The sequence below is a fragment of the Vidua chalybeata genome, chromosome 29 (genome assembly GCF_026979565.1).
Source record: "Vidua chalybeata isolate OUT-0048 chromosome 29, bVidCha1 merged haplotype, whole genome shotgun sequence".
NCBI classification, from domain to species: domain Eukaryota; kingdom Metazoa; phylum Chordata; class Aves; order Passeriformes; family Viduidae; genus Vidua; species Vidua chalybeata.
This window is the reverse complement of record NC_071558.1, coordinates 1,326,813-1,342,580: the sequence shown is the minus strand read 5'-3', so window position 1 is coordinate 1,342,580 and position 15,768 is coordinate 1,326,813. Positions and strand designations below refer to the sequence as shown.

The following is a 15,768-nucleotide window of genomic DNA, read 5'->3' as shown; positions in this document are numbered from 1 at the left end:
CCAAGGGGTGCATCAGCCCCAAAACCACCCCAAAGCAACCCAAAACAACCCAAAACCAACACAAAACCACCCCAAACCGACACAAAACCACCCCAAACCAACACAAAACCACCCCAAACCAACACAAAACCACCCCAAACCGACCCAAAACCAACCCAAAGCGACCCAAAACCACCCAAAACCAACACACAACCATCCCAAAACGACCCAACACCACCCAAAACCACCCCAAACCAACCCAAAACCACCCCAAAGCAACACAAAACCATCCCAAACCGACCCAAAACCACCCCAAACCGACCCAAACCAACCCCAAACCGACCCAAAACCATCCCAAACCGACCCAAAACCATCCCAAACCAACCCAAAACCATCCCAAACCGACCCAAACCAACCCCAAACCGACCCAAAACCATCCCAAACCAACACAAAACCACCCCAAACCAACCCAAAACCACCCCAAACCGACCCAAAACCAACCCAAAGCGACCCAAAACCACCCCAAACCAACCCAAAACCACCCCAAACCGACCCAAACCAACCCCAAACCGACCCAAACCAACCCCAAACCGACCCAAAACCATCCCAAACCAACCCAAAACCACCCCAAACCGACCCAAACCAACCCCAAACCGACCCAAACCAACCCCAAACCGACCCAAAACCATCCCAAACCAACCCAAAACCACCCCAAACCAACCCAAAACCACCCCAAACCAACCCAAAACCACCCCAAACCAACCCCAAACCGACCCAAAACCACCCCAAACCAACCCAAAACCACCCCAAAGCAACACAAAACCATCCCAAACCAACCCCAAACCAACCCCAAACCAACCCAAAACCATCCCAAACCAACCCCAAACCACCCCAAAGCAACACAAAACCATCCCAAACCAACCCAAAACCACTCCAAACCAACCCAAACCACCCCAAACCGACCCAAACCAACCCAAAACAACCTAAAACCGTCCCAAAGCAACCCAAAACCACCCCAAACCAACCCAAAACCACCCCAAACCGACCCAAAACCAACCCAAAGCGGCCCAAAACCACCCCAAACCAACCCAAAACCATCCCAAACCAACACAAAACCACCCCAAACCGACCCAAAACCACCCCAAACCAGCCGAAAACCAAGCCAAAACAACCCAAAACCATCCCAAACCAACACAAACCCAACCCAAAACCACCTCAAAACAATCCCAAACCAGCCCAAAACCACCCCAAAACAACCCAAAACCACCCCAAAACCATCCCAAAAATAATCCCTGGAACCCAACAGGTCCGTCACCCCCGGGCCATTCCTGAGGGAATTCCAACCCGAAAAATATCTCAAACAAACCCAAAAATCACCCAGGATTGGGGTCGAGCTTTGGGGTTTAGGATTGGGATTTAGGATTGGGTTGGGCTTTAGGACTGGGATCAGTACTGGGGTTTAGGGTTCAGGATTGGGGTCACAAGTGGGGCTTGGGATTGGGTTTGGGATTGGGGTCAGGATTGGGGTTAGGATGGGAAGAACAATATCCCATACACAGATTCCACTCTTATCTCCATTCCCAAACTCCCAAAATTCTTCTCCCAGGGATTAAAAAATTCAGGAAGAGCTCAAAACCCACTTGGCAGCTTCCCAGGAAAACCCCCAGAGACCTCAAACCCCAGGAAATTTCAGTGCAATGCAGAAAAACCCAAGAAAAACTGACCAAAAATGGGATTTTTTTTTTTTTTTTTCCCCAGAAAACCTTTTTTTTTCCATGGATTTTCTATGGAATTTGAGGGCAGGGGCTCTTCCCAGGAAAACAAAACCTGGAGCTTTGCAGTTTTGTTGAGCCAAAAACTCAATGGGGCCAAACTCCCATCCCACAACCCTCAGGGATTTTGGAAAATCAGCATTAAAAAAATCACTGAAAATGTTTTTGTTGGTTTTTTTTTGTTTTTTTTTTTTTTCCAGGAAAGAGTAGCTTTCCATGGATTTTCCATGGATTTCCAGGAAAATTCCCACAAAAATCAAACCAAGCATTGAGGTCCAACCCCAATCCCACAACCCCAGGGGGATTTCGGCGCACCGGGAAAAGAAGCGGCAAGAAGGGAGCGAGAAAGGGGAATTTTCCCTGGGAAAAATTCCTGCTTTTCCCAGGGATTTCCCACGGAATTCCGGGCTGGGGAGCTCACCTGGGTGGTGATGAAGATGGGCTGGGTGCCCGTGGGGGGGTTGGTGCCGTGGTTGGCGTTCTGCATCAGCTGCACCGGCCGCAGCAGCGGCTGAGTGACCACGGCCCCCAGGCCGGGCGCCGGGCTCTGCGCCAGCAGCAGGGACTGCCCGCCCGGCTGGACAGCGGCGTTCCCGCCTGGAAAAGAGCAGGGACAGCCGTGGGGAAGGGGGAAAAGCCAGGGGAAATCCATGGGGAAAAGCCAGGGGAATGTGGGGGAAAGCCAGGGGAATGTGGGGGAAAAGCCAGGGGAATGTGGGGGAAAAATCCGTGGGGAAAAGTCAGGGGAATGTGGGGGGAAATCTGTGGGGAAAAGCCAGGGGAATGTGGGGGAAAGCCAGGGGAATGTGGGGGGAAATCTGTGGGGAAAAGCCAGGGGAATGTGGGGAAAGCCAGGGGAATGTGGGGAAAAAAATCTGTGGGGAAAGGGGGAAAAGCCAGGGGAATGTGGGGGAAAGCCAGGGGAATGTGGGGGGAAATCTGTGGGGAAAAGCCAGGGGAATGTGGGGAAAAGCCAGGGAAATGTGGGGGAAAAATCCGTGGGGAAAAGCCAGGGGAATGTGGGGGAAGATCCGTGGGGGAAAGCCGGGAAAAGTCAGGGGAATGTGGGGAAAAGCCAGGGGAATGTGGGGAAAAATCTGTGGGGAAAGGGGGAAAAGGCAGGGGAATGTGGGGAAAAGTCAGGGGAATGTGGGGAAAAGCCAGGGGAATGTGGGGAAAAGCCAGGGGAATGTGGGGGAAAAATCCATGGGGAAAAGTCAGGGGAATGTAGGGAAAAGCCACGGAAATGTGGGAGGAAATCCGTGGGGAAAAGCCAGGGGAATGTGGGGGGAAATCTGTGGGGAAAGGAGTAAAAGTCTGTGGGGAAAGGGGGAAAAGCCAGGGGAATGTGGGGGAAAAGGCAGAGGAATGTGGGGGAAAGCCAGGGGAATGTGGGGGGAAATCCGTGGGGAATGTGGGGGGAAAATCCGTGGGGAATGTGGGGGGAAAATCCGTGGGGAAAAGGCAGGGGAATGTGGGGAAAAGGCAGGGGAATGTGGGGAAAAGGCAGGGGAATGTGGGGGGAAAGCCAGGGGAATGTGGGGGGAAAGCCAGGGGAATGTGGGGGGAAATCTGTGGGGAAAGGAGTAAAAATCTGTGGGGAAAGGGGGAAAAGCCAGGGGAATGTCAAGGAAAAGGCAGGGGAATGTGGGGGAAAGCCAGGGGAGTGGGGGGAAAATCCGTGGGGAAAAGCCAGGGGAATATGGGGGGAAAGCCAGGGGAATGTGGGGAAAAATCTGTGGGGAAAGGGGGAAAAGCCAGGGGAATGTGGGGGAAAGCCAGGGGAATGTGGGGGAAAAATCCATGGGGAAAAGCCAGGGGAATGTGGGGGGAAATCCGTGGGGAAAAGCCAGGGGAATGTGGGGGAAAGCCAGGGGAATGTGGGGGAAAAATCCATGGGGAAAAGCCAGGGGAATGTGGGGGGAAATCCGTGGGGAAAAGCCAGGGGAATGTGGGGGAAAGCCAGGGAAATGTGGGGGAAAAATCCATGGGGAAAAGCCAGGGGAATGTGGGGAAAAGCCAGGGGAATGTGGGGGAAAATCCATGGGGAAAAGCCAGGGGAATGTGGGGGGAAAATCCGTGGGGAAAGGGGGAAAAGTCAAGGGAATGTAGGGGAAAATCCATGGGGAGAAGTCAGGGGAATGTGGGGGAAAAATCCATGGGGAAAAGCCAGGGGAATGTGGGGGAAAATCCGTGGGGAAGGAGGGGAAAAGTCAGGGGAATGTCAAGGAAAAGCCAGGGGAATGTGGGGGGAAAATCCGTGGGGAAAGGGAAAAAATAAGCGGGGAGAAAAGGGACAAAATCAAGTGGGAAAAGGGGGGATCATGCATGGGGAAATCCATGGGAATATGGGGGGAGAATCCATGGGAATATGGGGGGAGAATCCATGGGAATATGGGGGGAGAATCCATGGGAATATGGGGGGAGAATCCATGGGAATATAAGGGAAAAAAATCCATGGGGAAAGGGGGAAATATAAATGGGAAATATGGAAAAATCAGTGGGAAAAGGGGGAAAATGAGGAGGGAAAAGGGGGAAATGACCTGTGGGGTTTTTTTCCATGGAATTGTAATCCTCCACCACGGAGTCCTCGATGACATCACTGATTTTCTGCCATGGCTCCAGCTCCTCCTCCTCGCATTCCATGAAAAGATCCGTGTCTGCCATCCTGGAAAAACGGGGGGAAAAGGGAATTTGGCACGAAAAACTCGCAGGGATTTTTTGTTTCCCAAGGGGAGGAATGGGAATAATAGGTTTGGGTTGGTTTTAGATCCCAAAATTCCACGGAAAAACAAAAGGAGCTGGGAAATTTCAGGTTATTTCTGGTGTTTTTTTTTTTTTTTTCCCCAAGGAAATCTGTGGAAAATTCCTGGATTTGACTTAAAATTGTTTTTTTTCCTCCTCTCCCACTAAGGAATTTCTCTGGTTTAAAATCTCTGTTTCTTTCCAAGGGAATCCATGGGATTTGGGATTAAAATCCCCAGGATTGACTCCAAATTGGAACATTTTGCCTCTCCCACTGAGGAATTTCAGGTCATTTCGTGGTCCTAAAAATTTGAAATCCAAAATATTGAAGATATTAAAAAATCCCAAAGGATTTTTGGTTATCCCGAAATTCCCAGCTTGGAATGAGCAACAGGAGCTTCAGTTTGGGGGCTTTTAATTAAAATTAGAAAAAAAAAAAAAAAAAAACCAAAATAAATAAAAGCACTGGGAGGAGAATTCCAAGAATTTTGGGATGAAAGGAAAACTTTGCAGGGATAAAACTAAAAATTCCCATCCTGGGAATTCTCTCCATTGCTTCAGCCAGGGATGGGGGGAGTTGTGGAAAATTTTCCTGGAATGGAGGGGAAAAAATGGGATTTTGTTGTCTCCCATCCCACAGGCAGAACCTTGGAATGCTCTCCTGCCTCTTCCCAAAAAACTCCTCACCTCCAGGCCTCAGGAAGCTGGAAAAATAATCCCAAAAATATCAGGAATGGATGGTTTTCCTTGGCTTTGAGGTGGATACAACACCCGAATTAAATGTTGATAACAATTAATTAACAGCCCTAAAACATCCAGGAATTTGGGAAAATTCTGGGAATTCTCAGGAATTTGGGAAAGAAAAAGCAAATTTCCTTTGGCTTCACCTTCCCATCCATAAAAAAAAAACCAGGAAAAACTTCATCCTATTAATAATCAGATTTGATTTGTGCTAATTAATCATTAAAAGCTTCTAAAATGCTTTATTTTTATCTTTAAATTTTTTTTTTTAATTTTTTTTTTTCCAGCACCTTTGGGAATTGTTCTGGTGGGATTCCCTCCCATCCTCTGCTCACGCTGGGATCAGGTGAATCCCAATAAAATCAGATTTTTGGGAAGCAGGATCCCATCCCTCCCCAGCTCCCTGGCACATCCCAGCCGCAGGGAATTCCAGGAAAACCTCAAACACTGGGAATTATCAGAGCAGCCTCGAGGGATTTTTGGGATGGAATCCCAAATCCTGCTGGAGGGAGGGAATTCCTGCGCTCCTGAGCACCTCCAAGGACTTTTGGGATCCTGGCTTGGGCAGGGCAGAAAAGGAGGAGTTTTCCCATTTTTTTCCTGCCTGGATCCAGGCAGGATGAGGGGATGGAGCTGCTCCTGAGGGTGACACTGGAGGGACAGGACAGGGACGGGAAAAACTGGGAAAGGGGGGGTGGTGAGCCCAAATCCCTGAGGAAAAGGTCGGGATAGAAATCCCAAATCCCTGAGGAAAAGGTTGGAATACCAATCCCACATCCCTGAGGAGAAGGTCGGGATCCCAATCCCACATCCCTGAGGAAAGGGATGGGATGGAAATCCCAAATCCCTGAGGAGAAGGTTGGAATACCAATCCCAAATCCCTGAGGAAAGGGATGGGATGGAAATCCCAAATCCCTGAGGAAAAGGTTGGAATACCAATCCCACATCCCTGAGGAGAAGGTCAGGATCCCAATCCCACATCCCTGAGGAAAAGGTTGGAATACCAATCCCACATCCCTGAGGAAAGGGATGGGATGGAAATCCCAAATCCCTGAGGAAAGGGATGGGATGGAAATCCCAAATCCCTGAGGAAAAGGTTGGAATACCAATCCCACATCCCTGAGGAAAGGGATGGGATGGAAATCCCAAATCCCTGAGGAAAAGGTTGGAATACCAATCCCAAATCCCTGAGGAGAAGGTCGGGATCCCAATCCTACATCCCGGAGGAAAGGGATGGGATGGAAATCCCAAATCCCTGAGGAGAAGGTCGGGATCCCAATCCCACATCCCTGAGGAAAGGGATGGGACGGAAATCCCAAATCCCTGAGGAAAAGGTTGGAATACCAATCCCAAATCCCTGAGGAAAAGGTTGGAATACAAATCCCAAATCCCTGAGGAGAAGGTCAGGATCCCAATCCTACATCCCGGAGGAAAGGGATGGGATGGAAATCCCAAATGCCTGAGGAAAGGGATGGGATGGAAATCCCAAATCCCTGAGGAAGAGGGGCTGGGATCCCAATCCCAAATCCCTGAGGAAGAGGGGCTGGGATCCCAATCCCAAATCCCTGAGGAAGAGGGGCTGGGATCCCAATCCCAAATCCCTGAGGAAGAGGGGCTGGGATCCCAATCCCAAATCCCTGAGGAAGAGGGGCTGGGATCCCAATCCCAAATCCTTGAAGAGAAAGGGGAGATCCCTGAGGAAGAGCGGTGGGATGGCAACCCTGGATCTCTCAGGTTGGAACACCAATCCCAAATCCCCGAGGAATGCGGGTGGGACCCCAATCCCAAATCCCTAAGAAAACTGGGATCCAAATCCCTAGGAAGAAGTCTGGGATCCCAATCCCAAATCCCTAAGAAGACAGGTGAGATCCCAATCCCAAATCCCCGAGGAAGAAGTCTGGGACCCCAGTCCCAAATCTCTGAGGAAGACAGGTGGGACCCCAGTCCCAAATCCCTAAGAAGACTGGGATCCCAAATCCCTAAGAAGTCTGGGACCCCAATCCCAAATCCCCGGGGAAGAAGTGTGGGATCCCAATCCCAAACCCCGAGGAAAAAGAGTGGGATCCCCATCCCAAATCCCTAGGAAGAAGACTGGGACCCCAATCCCAAATCCCCGAGGAAGAAGTGTGGGACCCCAATCCCAAACCCCGAGGAAGAAGTGTGGGATCCCCATCCCAAATCCCTAAGAAGACTGGGATCCCAAATCCCTAAGATGACTGGGACCCCAATCCCAAATCCCTGAGGAAGAAGAGTGGGATACCAATGCCAAATCCCCGAGGAAGAAGTGTGGGATCCCAATCCCAAACCCCGAGGAAGAAGTCTGGAATCCCAAATCCCCGAGGAAGAAGTGTGGGACCCCAATCCCAAATCCCTAGGAAGAAGACTGGGATCCCAATCCCAAATCCCCGAGGAAGACAGGTGGGATCCCAATGCCAAATCCCCGAGGAAGAAATCTGGGATCCCCATCCCAAATCCCTAAGAAGACAAGTGAGATCCCAATCCCAAATCCACGAGGAAGAAGTCTGGGACCCCAATCCCAAACCCCGAGGAAGAAGAGTGGGATCCCCATCCCAAATCCCTAAGAAGACTGGGATCCCAAATCCCTAACAAGACTGGGATCCCAATCCCAAATCCCCGAGGAAGAAGTGTGGGATCCCAATCCCAAATCCCCGAGGAAGAAGAGTGGGATCCCCATCCCAAATCCCTAAGAAGACTGGGATCCCCATCCCAAATCCCCGAGGAAGAAGAGTGGGATCCCCATCCCAAATCCCTAAGAAGACTAGGATCCCCATCCCAAATCCCCGAGGAACAAGAGTGGGATCCCCATCCCAAATCCCTAAGAAGGCTGGGATCCCAATCCCAAACCCCGAGGAAGAAGACTGGGACCCCAATCCCAAACCCCGAAGAACAAGAGTGGGATCCCAATCCCGAATCCCTGCGGCCGAGGGCTCCCCCCGCTCCCGGCGCTGGACAGGGGCACTCACTCAGCGAAGCTGAAGCACCAGCAGGCCAAGGATGATGAGGGGGGGTGGTCTCACCCTGCAAACCGCTGAGCCCAGACCCTCCCCTTTTCCTTACCCTCCCCTAAAAACCGGGAAAAGGCCGTTTCTCCCGAGAACTCCGGGAAAAGCCCCCCCACCACACACACACACCCTCAGTGTATTGTGGCGGCTAAGAAAGAGAGCGAAAAATAATCCCCGTGCCCAACATGGCCGCCCACCAGCGAGGCAGCGCCGCCAAAGAGAGGAGGGGGCGGCAGCACCGGGAAAGGGGGGACAGGACGGACACGACCGCCCCTTCCTCACCCCGGCGGTGGCGGCCGGGGGGCGAGGGAACCGGGAGGAGACCCCCGGTAGGGCGGGAGGGGGTGCGCGGAGGGAGCGGCGGCGGGGCCGCATCACCGCCGCCCCCCTCCCCTGAGGGCGGCCGCTTCACCGCGCCCCCCGGGCCGTGAGGGCTGCGCGCGGATCCCTCCGCGTCCCTCAGCGCCCGCCCGGGGCCCGGCGGGAGCGGCCGCCGGAGCCGCCGCGGCTCCTCCCCGGCACCCCGAGCCCTCCCTCCTCCTTCTTCTCCTCCTCCTCCTCCTCCTCCTCCTCCTCCCGCCACCGCTTTGTGTACGGCGCGCTCCGGCCCTGCCGCCCCCCCCCCTCCTTCATTCCCTCCTTCTCCCCATTCCCGGGCGGCTCGAGCCGGTTCCACCGTCACCGATCCCCTCCCCGCTCTTCATCGCCCCCCGCCGCCGCTGCCACCCCCGGGGGGGGCCCCGCCGCCTTCATCCCCCCCCGCCTTTCCCCGCGCCCCCCGCCTCACCTTCCTCAGCGCTGCCGCCGCTCGCCCCTACGGGGCTCCGCCGCTCTCCGGGCGAGGCGACCCGCAGGGCGCGGGGGCAGGTGGCATGAGCCCCCCCTCCCCCTCCCCGCCTCACACTTGGCGGGATGCTGAGGAGGAGGATGAAGACGGTGATGAAGAAGAAGGAATTATCCCTGGCTATGCTCGCCCTCTGTACGTTCTGCCGGGGGGCGGCTCCGTGCTTGGCGTGCGTGTGGGTTTCCCCCCCCCCCCACTCCTCCTCTATTTCACCCCTCACGGAAAAGGGGGGGGATAAGAAAAAAAAGGTCGTCGGGCCCGGCGGGCTGATACAGGCGCGCGGCGCCCGCAGCCGCACCACACACAACACACACACAAAAAGGGGACCTGGCCGGCGGAGGGATACCGCTGACGTCACTTCCGCCTTCGCGCGGTGACGTCACGGGGGCCGGACCCTGAGGCGGCTGAGGGAGGGAAGGGGAAGGGCGGGAAAATGGCGCCGCTGGGTCGCGACCCCCGCGCGCTCCTCACGGGACCTCCCCTCCCGGATCCGAGGGGGCTCTGAGGGATGAGGCCTTGGCGAGCGGCGGGAGAAGCGGCCGGCGCTGCCTCCCGGCCTGAGGGGATGCTCCCCGGGGAGCCGCTGCCCCGCGCTGGCTGCGAGCGGCCCGAGAGCCCCTCAGGGCCGGGCGGGCTGTGAGGAGCGGCGCGGCTCAGGGGCTGCTCGCTGGCCAAAGTTTCCTCCCTGAGGCCAAAAATGTCCAGCTGAGGGCAAAAAAAAATTCTCCGCCTGAGGTCCAACCTGTCCGGCTGAAGGTAAAATCTCCCACCTGGCTTTAGCTGGATGGGCTTTTGGGGGTCAGCCCTCCCTGACAACGCCAGGTGAGCACAGGGTTGGTCCCAAGGGGTTCCCTGGCCAAAATCGCTCGCTTGAGGCCAAAAATTGTCCACCTGAGCCAGCCCCGAGATGAGGAAAAACAGCCCGAAAAAATGAGGTAAAACAGACAAAAAATGAGTGAAAACCAGCCTGGAAAATGAGGTAAAAGAGACAAAAAAATGAGTGAAAACCAGCCTGGAAAATGAGGTAAAAGAGACAAAAAAATGAGGTCAAACAGCCCAAAAATGAGGTAAAACAGACAAAAAAATGAGGTAAAACAGCCCGAAAAATGAGGTAAAACAGACAAAAAAATGAGTGAAAACAGCCCAAAAATGAGTGAAAACCAGCCTGGAAAATGAGGTAAAAGAGACAAAAAAATGAGGTAAAACAGCCCAAAAATGAGGTAAAACAGCCCAAAAAAAAAGAGAGGTTAAAACAGCCCGAAAAATGAGGTAAAACAGCCCCAAAAAAAATGAGGTAAAACAGCCCAAAAATGAGGTAAAACAGCCAAAAAAATGAGTGAAAACAGCCCGAAAAATGAAGTAAAACACCCCAAAAAATGAGTGAAAACAGCCCAAAAAATTGAGTGAAAACCAGCAAAAATTGGAAATATAAATAAGAATTTCAATATCTTCGATAATAAAGGAACAATCCAAAAATAATCATTAAAATCTCTTTATTCATAGCAGAAAAATCCCTTCTTTTATCCCTTTTTTTCTGCTTTTCCTGGTGGTTCATGGAAAAAAACACGGATTTAAGAAAAAAAAAAAAAAAAAAAGACTATTTTGGAAATTCCAAAATAAACATTTAAGGAAAGAGGGAAAACAAGGCAGATTCTTTATAAGTGCCATACTAAAAAAAAAAAAAAATTAATAATCTTTAAATTAATAAATTAATTCTCATTAAAATCGGGAATAAAGCAAATTCTCATTTGCTATATTCCAAAATTCCTTCTCCATAAAAAAAAAAAAAGAGGAAAAAAAAAGGGGAAAATTTGGAATAAAAATGAGAAAATCAGGGGGAAAAGCAGGAATTCCACGGTGCCAGAAGTTTGGATTTTTCCCTTTGGAATTTTAAGGTGGAATTTTGTTTTTTATGGTTTTTTTTTGTTTTGTTTTGGTTTTTTGTTCTGTTTTTTTGTTTTTTTTTTTTTTCTTCCAGGCTCTGGATCCTCCCCTTGGCTCCTCCTCTCCCAAACTCCTCCCTTTTCCTCTGGATTTCCGACTTTTTTTTTTTTTTTTTTTTTCCCGGCTGTTTATCCTTAAAAATCCCACGAAATTCTTGGAATTCCCATTCCCAACCTGATCCAGGATGGGTAAGAGATCCCAAAATCCCCAAAAATCCCCAAAAAAAATCCCCCAAAATCCCAGAATTTGTTGCTTTTGGTTTCGGGGAGGGTAGGGAGGAGGGGGGGGGTAAAAGTCCAACTTTTCCCTGGATTTAAAAATTGAAATATTCCCTAAAAACCCTAAAAAAAACTTGAATTCCTTCATTAAAATCCATTTCCACTCGAGTTAATTGGGAATTTTAAATCCCTAAACTTCTAAAAAACGGGGAGAAACTCCTGGGAACAGGAAAAACCCTTGGAAAAATCCTGACATATTCCTTTTTTTTTTTTTTTTTTTTTTAATAAATCCTTGATTTCCAGGATATTTTTCCTGATTTTTGGGGTTTTTTTTCTTTTTGGTTTTTTGGGTTTTTTTAATTTTTTTTTAACTTTTTTTTGTGTGGGTTCTTTTTTTGTTTTTTGGGGGTTTTTTTTTGTTTGTTTGTTTTTTTAACTTTTTTTGGGATTTTTTTTTTGTTTTTTTTAATTTTGTTTCTTTTTTGGTAATTTTTTTGGGTTTTTTGTTTGTTTGTTTGTTTGTTTTGGGTTTTTTTGAGGCTAAAACCTCGGGAAAAAAAAAATCAGGAATTTTGGGACCAAAACCAACCAAAAATGAGGAATTTTTTTAGCAGGAATATGTAACCAAAAAATATCAATATTCTACCCAAAAATATCCTGAATCTCCTGGATATTTCTTTTTTTTTTTTTGAGGAATTTTTTTTTATCCAAGTTCCTGGAAGTCAATAAAAAACTTTGGGAATTATTGACACATCTGCAAGGACCTGGGAGCTCCAAAAACTTGGGAATTATGGAAGGAAATAAATCCTGGAATGCTCTGAAAAAGGAACTCCCTCGATTTCCTTGGGAATTTGGTTTTATGGGAGAACATTCCTAAAATTCCTGGATTTTTTTTTTTCCATTGGCTTCTCCGTTGTTTTCATTTGAATTTCAATTTGATTTTTCCCAATTTTAATCTGATTTTACCTCCCTAAAACTTGGAATATTTTGATTTTAAACCCTGGAATTCCAAAGGAATTCCCATTTTTTTTTCCTTGCTAAAATCCCAAATTTATCCCTCCTAATCTGACACTTTGGGACAACTCAGCCAAAAATTGGGATAAATTCCAATAATTTTTTTCCCTGGAATGAGCAAATCCAAGGCACAAAAATCAGGATAAATTCCCATTTTTTTATCCCTGGAATGAGCAAATCCAAGGCACAAAAATTGGGATAAATTCCAATAATTTTTCCCCTGGAATGAGCAAATCCAAGGCACAAAAACTGGTATAAATTTCATTTCTTTTTTCCTTGCAATGAGCAAATCCAAGGCACAAAAATCAGGATAAATTCCAATTTATTTTTCCCTGGAATGAGCAAATCCAAGGCACAAAAATCAGGATAAATTCCAATTTATTTTTCCCTGGAATGAGCAAATCCAAGGCACAAAAATCAGGATAAATCCCAATTTATTTTTCCCCTGGAATGAGCAAATCCAAGGCACAAAAAATGGGATAAATTCCAATTTTTTTTTTCCTGGAATGAGCAAATCCAAGGCACAAAAATCAGGATAAATCCCAATTTTTTTTCCCCTGCAATGAGCAAATCCAAGGCACATAAATTTTCCCAGATTCAGGATCCCAGATTCCCCCAGATTTTCCCAGATTCAGGAATTGGGAATGGGGAATTCCATGGATTTCAGGCTGGGAAATGGGAAGCAATGGAAGGCCCCAAATTCCCAGGATTTTTTTTTTTTGTTTTCCCCTGGAATGAGCAAATCCAAGGCACAAAATTTTTTCCAGATTCAGGGTCCCAGATTCCCCCAGATTTTCCCAGATTCAGGATCCCAGATTTTCCCAGATTTTCCCAGAATCCCCCAGATTCAGGATCTCAGATTCCCCCAGGATCTCCCAGACTCAGGATCCCAGATTCTCCAGATTTTCCCAGATTCAGGATCCCAGACTCCCCCAGATTTTCCCAGATTCCCCCAGATTTTCCCAGACTCCCCCAGATTTTCCCAGATTCCCCCAGATTTTCCCAGACTCCCCCAGATTTTCCCAGACTCCCCCAGATTTTCCCAGATTCAGGATCCCAGATTCCCCCAGGATCTCCCAGACTCAGGATCCCAGATTCTCCAGATTTTCCCAGATTCAGGATCCCAGATTTTCCCAGATTCAGGGTCCCAGACTCCCCCAGATTTTCCCAGACTCCCCCAGATTTTCCCAGATTCAGGATCCCAGATTCCCCCAGATTTTCCCAGATTCAGGAATTGGGAATGGAGAATTCCATGGATTTCAGGCTGGGAAATGGGAAGCAATGGAAGGCCCCAAATTCCCAGGAATTTTTGCGGCCGTTCCGGGAAGTTTGGGATGTGGAAATGTTGGAATTTTCTCCTTTTCCAGCGGAAAAGTGCGGAGCGTGCGGGCCGGGCTACCCCAGCCCTCTGGAGGCCATGAAAGGCAAGTGCTGGGCCAGCATTCCCAAAATCCTGGAATTGCTTTGGGATCAGAGGGGAGGGAATGCGGGAAAAGCCGGAATTCCCGGGGGTTGATCCCAAAATGTGGCCGCAGGGCCCCGGGAGCAGCTGCTCTACCTGCCCTGCGTCTACCGGAACACCGGGATCGGCATCCCCGACTTCCTGGCCACCGTGGATGTGGATCCCAAATCCCCCCAGTACTGCCAGGTACGGGGATCTGGGGGAATCCGGGATCCTGAGTCTGGGGAAATCTGGGATCCTAAATCTGGGAAAACCCGGGGGAATCTGGGATCCTGAATCTGGGAAAATCTGGGATCCTAAATCTGGGAAAACCCGGGGGAATCTGGGATCCTGAATCTGGGAAAATCTGGGATCCTAAATCTGGGAGAATCTGGGGAAATCTGGGGGAATCTGGGATCCTGAGTCTGGGAAAATCTGGGATCCTAAATCTGGGAGAATCTGGGGAAATCTGGGGGAATCTGGGATCCTGAGTCTGGGAAAATCTGGGATCCTAAATCTGGGAGAATCTGGGGAAATCTGGGGGAATCTGGGATCCTGAATCTGGGAAAATCTGGGATCCTAAATCTGGGAGAATCTGGGGAAATCTGGGGGAATCTGGGATCCTGAATCTGGGAAAATCTGGGATCCTAAATCTGGGAGAATCTGGGGGAATCTGGGGGAATCTGGGATCCTGAATCTGGGATCCTGAGTCTGGGAAAATATGGGGGAATCTGGGATCCTGAATCTGGGAAATTCTGGGATCCTGAATTTGGGATATCCTGGGGGAATCTGGGATCCTGAATCTGGGAAAACCCGGGGGAATCTGGGATCCTGAGTCTGGGAAAATATGGGATCCTAAATCTGGGAGAATCTGGGGAAATCTGGGGGAGTCTGGGATCCTGAGTCTGGGAAAATCTGGGATCCTAAATCTGGGAGAATCTGGGGAAATCTGGGGGAATCTGGGATCCTGAGTCTGGGAAAACCCAGGGGAATCTGGGATCCTGAATCTGGGAAATCTGGGAGGATCTGGGGGAATCTGGGATCCTGAGTCTGGGAAAACCTGGGGGAATCTGGGATCCTGAATCTGGGATCCTGAGTCTGGGAAAATCTGGGATCCTAAATCTGGGGGAATCTGGGATCCTGAATATGGGAGAATCTGGGGGAATCTGGGATCCTAAATCTGGGAGAATCTGGGATCCTGAGTCTGGGAAAACCCAGGGGAATCTGGGGGAATCTGGGATCCTGAGTCTGGGAAAACCCGGGGGAATCTGGGAGTATCTGGGGGAATCTGGGATCCAGAATTTGGGGGAATCTGTGAGAATCTGGGAATCTGAATCTGGGAAGATCCTGGGGGAATCTGGGATCCTGAATCTGGGAATCCGAATCTGGGAAAAGATGGGAGAATCTGGGAAGATCCCTGGGGAATCTGGGATCCTGAATCTGGGAAAATCCAGGGGAATCTGGGATCCTAAATCTGGGAGAATCTGGAAGAACCCGGGGGAATCTGGGATCCTGAATCTGGGAAGATCCTGGGGGAATCTGGGATCCTGAATCCGGGAGAAGCTGGGAAAATCTGGGATCCTGAATCTGGGAAAATCCGGGGGAATCTGGGATCCTGAATCTGGGAGATCCCAGGAGAAACTGGGATCCTGAGTCTGCAAAAATCTGGAAGAATCTGGAAAGATCCTGGGGGAATCTGGGATCCTGAATCTGGGAAAATCTGGGAGAATCTGGGATCCTGAATCTGGGAGATCCTGGGGGAATCTGGGATCCTGAATCCGGGAGAAGCTGGGAAAATCTGGAAAGATCCTCGGGGAATCTGGGATCCTGAATCTGGGAGATCCCGGGGGAATCTGGGATCCTGAGTCTGGGAAAATCTGGCAGAATCTGGGATCCTAAATCTGGGAAAATCTGGGAGATCCCGGGGGAATCTGGGATCCTGAATCTGGGAGATCCCAGAGAAATCTGGGATCCTGAATCTGGGAGATCCCGGGGGAATCTGGGATCCTGAATCTGGGAGATCCCTGGGGAATCTGGGATCCTGAAT

General features: G+C 49.9%; 2 protein-coding genes across 8 annotated transcripts in view; one reads left to right on the top strand and one right to left on the bottom strand.

The window, feature by feature from the left end:
• The window catches only part of POGZ (pogo transposable element derived with ZNF domain), a 28,252-nt gene extending 19,126 nt beyond the window's left edge, over positions 1-9,126 (bottom strand). For 2 of the 4 annotated variants that reach the window (XM_053966775.1, XM_053966778.1), the window contains exons 1-3: positions 9,048-9,126; positions 4,295-4,419; positions 2,173-2,348 (exon numbers count right to left, since the gene is read on the bottom strand). In XM_053966775.1, the coding sequence (XP_053822750.1) occupies positions 2,173-2,348; positions 4,295-4,418 (300 nt within the window). In that variant the 5' untranslated portion in view covers position 4,419; positions 9,048-9,126. Of the gene's footprint in view, positions 1-2,172; positions 2,349-4,294; positions 4,420-8,221; positions 8,281-8,542; positions 8,600-9,047 lie in introns of those variants that run through there. The other 2 variants (XM_053966776.1, XM_053966777.1) reach the window with 2 other exon arrangements.
• Positions 8,918-15,768, top strand: part of LOC128801123 (methanethiol oxidase-like) — a 22,160-nt gene continuing 15,309 nt past the window's right edge. Inside the window, exons 1-4 of one of the 4 annotated variants that reach the window (XM_053966780.1) lie at positions 9,166-9,239; positions 11,083-11,236; positions 13,648-13,704; positions 13,816-13,928. In XM_053966780.1, coding sequence (XP_053822755.1) covers positions 11,233-11,236; positions 13,648-13,704; positions 13,816-13,928 — 174 coding nt within the window. In that variant the 5' untranslated portion in view covers positions 9,166-9,239; positions 11,083-11,232. Of the gene's footprint in view, positions 9,240-9,504; positions 9,861-11,082; positions 11,237-13,647; positions 13,705-13,815; positions 13,929-15,768 lie in introns of those variants that run through there. The other 3 variants (XM_053966779.1, XM_053966783.1, XM_053966781.1) reach the window with 3 other exon arrangements.